At 46.4% G+C, this 7,148-nt stretch overlaps 1 protein-coding gene across 1 annotated transcript in view; it reads left to right on the top strand.

Annotated features, from left to right (window-relative positions):
* Nucleotides 1–5: 5 nt before the first annotated feature.
* Nucleotides 6–7,148, top strand: part of SLC33A1 (solute carrier family 33 member 1) — a gene marked incomplete at its 5' end in the record, with an annotated part of 16,418 nt that continues 9,275 nt past the window's right edge. The window contains 3 exons of the mRNA XM_006016480.3: nt 6–591; nt 4,971–5,161; nt 5,936–6,120. Coding sequence (XP_006016542.2) covers nt 6–591; nt 4,971–5,161; nt 5,936–6,120 — 962 coding nt within the window. The remainder of the gene's footprint in view (nt 592–4,970; nt 5,162–5,935; nt 6,121–7,148) is intronic.

Genomic DNA, 7,148 nt, shown 5'->3' with positions numbered 1-7,148 from the left:
TCGGCCCCCCTCGGGGCTGCCGGGGGGAGCTGGGCAACGTGCTGCTGCTGCTGTTCCTGTACGTGCTGCAGGGCATCCCGCTGGGCCTGGCGGGCAGCGTCCCGCTCATCCTGCAGAGCAAGAGCGTCAGCTACACGGACCAGGCCTTCTTCAGCTTCGTCTTCTGGCCCTTCAGCCTCAAGCTGCTGTGGGCACCGCTGGTGGACGCCGTCTACTTCAAGCGCTTCGGGCGTCGCAAGTCGTGGCTCGTGCCCACGCAATACTTCCTGGGGCTCTTCATGCTGGGCTTGTCCACGCAGGTGGACTCGCTCCTGGGGGACGGGGAGGGCCATGGCCCCGACGTGCTGGCCCTTACCGCCACCTTCTTCTTGTTCGAGTTCCTGGCTGCCACACAGGACATCGCCGTGGACGGCTGGGCCCTGACGATGCTGTCACGGGAGAACGTGGGCTACGCGTCCACGTGCAACTCTGTGGGCCAGACGGCGGGCTACTTCCTGGGGAACGTCTTGTTTCTGGCCCTCGAATCCGCCTCCTTCTGTAACAAATATCTGCGCTTTGAACCTCAGCCCAAGGGAATTGTCACCCTTTCAGGTACCGTTTGTAAGGTGCTGACGTTCACGTGCTAATGGTGGTCATGGACTTGGGTTTTCCATCTCTCTTCTGTGGCTTGGAATGCAGTCAGGGTCATGCTGAAGAGAGGCTCAGGAGCAGTGAACCTTGCTTTGCAAACGTAGAGGCATTTTCTCTCTCAGTTAAAGAATGCTAACGAACGTGAAGGGAGGAAATCTGCACTGTCATGGTCTTTGCTGTGCCACAAATATACACGAGGAAGTTAGGCTTTAGGGTCAGCATTTCTGCCACTCGCAGCAGTCTTGTAAAAAACACAAAGAAGCCTGATTCTTCCTTTAAATCAGCCTATGATTAGAGGTAACCATGACTTGTTCTACCTTAGCCAGAGCTTTGCCTATTTGGCAGAAAAAAGGAAGCTTTCAGTTACACAGAGTATTTAGCTGGTCCTTTACCCAATCACTAAAATTCACATAAATGAACATTTGTGAACTAAAAAACTATAGGTGGAGAAAAACTTATCTTTACCTGACTGTCTTAATGACACTGCAGTTCTCAGTGTTACATACATGGCAACCGACAACTAGAGCGGGGCTGGGGCGGGGGGTGTCAAACATACAGCTCATGGGCCAGATCTGGTCTGCAGAACTGTTTCATAAGGTCCACCAATAGCCTGGCAGGCTGTTGGAAGTCGGAGGGCACTGAATTTGGCTGCAGTGTGGCTTCATGTCACCATGCTGCTCTTCAGCCAGAGCTTGGTGCTGCTGCCCAAATGTGGCCCTTTGCCACTGACTCAACATAGATTCACACTCCCACCCATTTAGGGTGCTGTGCTGCCTCCCAAGGTGGCTCTATGCTGCTGCCTCCCTGCCACCTACCTTAGGTGACCCATGCTGTCACCTAAGCATAGCCCCACTGTAATTGCTGGCCCTGGCGATCCAGCCTGAGAGTAGCCTCTGTGGTCTGGATTTGGCCCTGGGCTTGGGATGAGTTTGACACCCTTGTGCTAGAGTGCTCTGGTTTGGTAGTCTGTCATCTTCTCTTCTGCATTCCACAGTATCTGCACTTTCTTAGTTCCTTCTGCCATGGCTCAGAGATGGGCTGTCTTAAATTCAACTCCAGCTTTGCCAAGATGGTATTAGTTCTGCTCCACGTACCTCAGTGTTCAGGTTACTTCCATTCATATGGCTGGTATTTGCAAAAGTGATTTGTGACTTATGCAAACATTCACTGAGAATAATAATAATAATAAAAAAACTTGCTAAACTTGTCCTTGAACGTAAAGCCAGCTGATGGAGGGCAAGGTAAGTTACTCCTAGTTTACTTAGCTACTCCAGCTAAGACAGTAACAAAAAAGTAAAACCACTTATCAAAACAAATCCTTTGTCATAATTCAGGTTTAGAACTAACTTTCATTATGTTGTTTCCAGCTGTTCCTTATCTTTTAAGGTTGCTTGTTGCAAACATTGTTTTATTAATTGAATTGCTGTAGAATGAATTTATAATAACTTATTTATGATGCTGTTCAGTGTTTTGCTAGACACCTATCATACCGATACACTTTCATTGTAATTCATGAGCATGTGAGAGCACATGCAAGTTTTTTTGACTCATGAACATTTTTTTTAAAAAGATTTTAGCACCTATTTTCCCCACTTGCACATTTTGATCAGTGTACAGATACAGTGTTGACCTGATTAGAAGCCTGTGTATAGAAAAAGGGAGTATCATATATGTTGTTAGGATCACTTTCAGTGTTACTACAATCCCAGTAAAATGATCTGTTACTGCATTAGTACCTTTGCCTTGACATGTTTGCACTGTGGTGACAGGTCAGGACTTTGGGTAAATTCTGTCAAGTTATTGCACATGTGTAGCTCTGTTTAAGTGCATAACCTTACTCAGTTGCAAGACTACTTACTGGGAATGCTAACTTTTCTGAATTTAGCATTAACAGTGATAATTAAGTAAACACTACTGATAATGCTGTCAGCGCTGAAGTTGGCAGGCCCAAACTGACTAGGTCCCCTCATTTTAGAAGTTTCTCCTAATTGGTTTCAGGACTGTTACTAGGAACTTTGGGAGTGAGGGTAGAGGGCAGCTGTGAAACTGACTTGCTTGTCATTTCAGTGTCACAACCCAAGGGTGTGATTTTGTTCGTGTGTGCTTCGGCACTGCTAAATTATTTCCCACCACTCGGAGCTTTCTTTGCAGGGTGCATTTCTTAGTTGCAAAGAGAAATGCACGGTGCAAAGGAGTTCCTGCCACCCGCATGCAAATTTGTGTCCCACTATTGGCCAGTTCTAAATTATCCCCACGTGGCGGCTAGTGATTGTCTTGCTAGCCGTATAAGAGGCTTGAGCGGTTTCCGCCCAAGTTGGAGAACTCTGAGGAGAACCCCTGCAAGGGAGGACTCCACAACCATCTGGAGGAGGAGAACTTCACATCTTGTGAAGATCTCTAAGCGCTGTGGAGCCTATCGAACCCAGCGCAGGCTACAGGGGTCTGATCAACCTCTGGCCTCTCCCCGTTGCCGAACGATCCCTCGACGAACCCCTTCTCTGCGCGCAAGTTCCACGGAGCCTAGCAAACTTCGTGTGAGTGTATCCAGAGCTCTACCCGGGTTCAAGTCCTGCAGGTTTATCTTCCCGTTGCCGAAAACCCATTGCAACGTACTCTCGTGTTTTGCATCTTCCCGTCGCCAAAAACCCCTTGCGATGTACTCTCGTGCCCTGCAGGTTTGAGTTTTGTTTTGTTTTGTTATGTAACTGCAACTCAAGCAAGTTTTCCTGCCTGCACCGCGACCATCTTCGGTGTAAGTAAAATAATCTTTAATCAACCGCTAAGCGACCGTGCCTAATTCTAGCCCGCCGGCCTGCATTCCCCACCGCGCATAGGCCCCCGAGGGCCTCGGACCGCTCCCGGCCTGCACATTCAGAAGCTTCTAATACCAGTCCTTTGACAGCTTCTTTCCCTTCACTGTTGGTTTCTTGGGAAGTTGGATAGAGTACAAATAGTTACAAATTTGGTTAGTGGTTTGCAGCCTTCTTAGATTCAAGGTCCCCCTCTATAACCAAGGTGCTACCGTATTCAGTAAAGTTAAGAACCACTGTTCTAAAGTCTCAGTTTATCTACTTTATCTCCAGGGTGCTGTACTGCTGCCATCAGGTGGCACTGGCTTGCATACCTCCTTTTTTCTGGAGGGGTGCATGGAGCCAGACTACGAAGCAGCTGCAGCAGGAACCAGGCACTCTTGTCTGCATCAGGTATGTCTGCTCCTGCTGCAGCTGCTTCCCAGTCTGACTCCACGCACACCTCCCAGAAATAGGTGGAACTGCCCCATGTATCTTTGGTGGTGATGGCAGTGCCAGTTTCACGGCACCCTGGTTGAGAACCATTTAATTGGACAATGGAGCTGAAAGATGGCACGCGCTTAGCCAAAGTGTATGTAATTGGTGTTACCATGTAAGCAGTAGGCAACCAAGTGGGATTGGCACTCTGTTACATGAATTGTGTGTAGTAAATTGGTAAGCCTGTAAATGGAGTACACAAGAAATTGGTACTAAAAAGTAAATCCAAGTTACCAATGTTCCTTGCTGGAGAGAGCAGTATTAAAGAGGTAACGTATGCCTCACAGTGATTTTTTTTCCCCCTTAAAGATATTTAAGGAAAGGAGGAGGCATTATAGAAGCAGTAAATAGTATATATAATGTGTGTGTGCATATGTATGTGTATAGTGTGTATTCACTTATTGTCCTGTGCAAAGATGTATGCTTACTTTCTTGTCACATGCCAATGAGTATCAGAAAGGTAATGAACCAAAACATGGGTGAGATCACTGCTCCTGTTCCAATCTCTTCACACTGTGTGCTGTCTAGTCTTACCAGACTCTTCTCTGGCCTCTTGTCTTGTTAAAGGTCAGGAAAATACAAAGCCACCTTAATTTTGCTTTCTTCCTGGTTTTGAGTTCTGTCCTATGCCTTATAGAGGCACAGTATAGAACATTAACCTAGATGAATTAATGTGTGGTAATGTAATGCAGTAATACTATTGTTCCCCTGAATTATTTGGTCAGACTTTTTGCTTTTCTTTACTTCAAACCCAGAATGTACCAATATAATTTGTTTTTCTAATTAAAGTACAGATCCTGGAGTATGGGAGTTAAGGATACAGCTTCTGAATCAGAACTTCTTATATCTTAAATTTTGGAGGCTGCAAGTGAGAGAGGAACGGGGTGGGGGGGAGGGAGCCCAGGTCATACCCAGTTCACTCTCCCTTTCAGCATCCCCCTCGGCCACAGTAAATGGCAATCCTTATGTTTTTATTATGTTCTTAATATAGTGACTCTTGACAATAGAAATTGTGATTGCTTTGGATTATGATGAATTACTTCTTAATTTCAGATTTCCTGTTTTTCTGGGGTGCCATCTTCTTAATAACTACTACGTTAGTTGCCCTTTTGAAAAAGGAAAACAAGGAAGTAACACCATCAAAAGAAGAAACAAAAGGCATCACTGATACATATAAACTGCTTTTTTCAATAGTCAGAATGCCAGCAGTTTTCACTTTCTGTGTCCTGATTCTAACAGCAAAAGTGAGTAAATAATACCTGGCAATATGTAGGCTATGTTTATTAACTATTCCTTCTTATGCCAACAGGGGGATTATTTTTTTACTGGTTGTCAGCAAACTTGCAGTGTATAATCAAAAATTTGCCTAACTACACATGGTGTTGTTTTTTAAGCAGGTTGTAAAACAAAACGTTTGCATCTTTAACCTATTCGTGTTTTGCGATGAAGTAGATATACTTAAATATTCATGCAAACTTCAGAAAAAATGTGGGTTTTAATCCTTCATTTTAAAAAGTTGTTAGTAGAAGCAGTGCACCTGTATAGCTAGCTCTTTGTCTCCTGAAATTCTACAACCTGATTTGCAGTTTGAAAACCACTAGGGGATTAGCAGGGGCTTTGGAATTCTGTCAAACCAAGTTTGCTTTCTGTGGTGGACAGAATTACGCTAAGCAAGTTGCCATAGTTTTATACTGATTGCTGAGATGACAGCAAACACTGCTGAAAATCTGGGCCTAAAAATAACAAAAATTGCCATTACTTCTGGCACTTTCATTATGGTCTGAGTCCTGCAAACATGTATTGTATAGCGTAGGAGCTGTCCCATGAAATGCAGAGCAGGACTTGGCCTATATTTGGAACTAAAAAAACAAAATAGAAGGAAGCAAATTGTAGTTAGTTTTACTGGACTAGTTTGCTAATAGATACCTGGATAAGCTTAATGTTTATTTTCTAGCTAAATTTCTGTCATAGATGTTCAGGTTTTATGTTTGTAATTTTATCTTTGTAATTTATTGCAGGTGGGGTTTTCAGCAGCAGATGCAGTAACAGGTTTAAAATTGGTGGAAGAGGGAGTACCTAAAGAACACTTAGCTTTGTTGGCAGTTCCAATGGTACCTTTACAGATAATACTGCCTCTGATTATCAGCAGGTACACAGCAGGTCCGAAGCCACTGAACACATTTTACAAAGCTATGCCTTTCAGGTAAAAAATACAATCTTTTTTTATTTTGCATTATATAAATTGTGTTTGATTGTTATGTTTAGTGTGAATACAATATTAATCTTAATATTTAAATCTAAGGTACAAGGAAGTGGACAAATTAAGATGCTCAAAATACATTTTAGTTGCCTCATTTCATTTACAGGGCCTAATTTGACTCTGGTATATCTGGAGAAAATAGCTTATGTTGGGTCTGCATATCTGAGAGGAGATTTGTGCTGTTTGCCTTTTAGTGTTTTATGATGTATACTAGCCAATTGCCCATCAGGAATGATGGGAGGGGAATGTGTGAGGACGGAGCCTTGTGCACTCCCCCCATCCAGGCCTGCGCCCCCCTGTCCGGGACTACTCCCCCTTTACCTCCTACTGCTTGGTGTCTGGGCCTATGCCCTCCCTTCCCCCCCACTGCAACAGCAGGGGGAGGGAAGGAGTGGGGAGGAGAGGGAGGACCGGTCCCAAAGGTGGGGAGAAGCTGGCTCGCTGCAGCAAAGGGAGCAGCGGGCCTGCGCTGACCCCGCAGGGGAATGGGAGGAGCAGCCTTGGAGCCAATTGTAGGGGGAGGGATGGGCCCAGGCCCTAGGGTGGGAGGAGGCCTGAGACGGGGGAGAAGGCAGCCTGCCATGACAGTGGGAGGAAAAAGCGTGCCTGGCCCGATTCAGCAGTGGCTGGGGGAGGGGAGGACCGAACCTCTTCCCCCTCCCCACATTGGCTTTGAGCCCGCTCCTCCTGTTCCCCCACTGCTGCTGAGTCAGCCCAGGCCTGGTGCTCCCCCTGCTGTGGCGGGCCAGCTTCTCCCTTGGCTTGGGCTTAGTCCTCCTCCTCCCATGCATGGGGTTTGGGCCCATTCCTTCCCTCCCCCAACCACGACCCTCACTGCCACAATGTGCCCACTCCTCCCCTCAACGCTGTTGTGTCGGGCCCTGCAGGTGACAATGACAGAAGCAGGGGTGGGGGCAGGCCAAGGCCGGTGGCCTCTCTTCCCCCCCCCCCCCCCCCCCCCCCCCCCCCCC

The sequence above is a fragment of the Alligator sinensis genome, unplaced genomic scaffold (genome assembly GCF_000455745.1).
Source record: "Alligator sinensis unplaced genomic scaffold, ASM45574v1 scaffold60_1, whole genome shotgun sequence".
In the NCBI taxonomy this organism is placed as follows: domain Eukaryota; kingdom Metazoa; phylum Chordata; order Crocodylia; family Alligatoridae; genus Alligator; species Alligator sinensis.
This window is presented reverse-complemented; position numbering and strand designations above follow the sequence as displayed.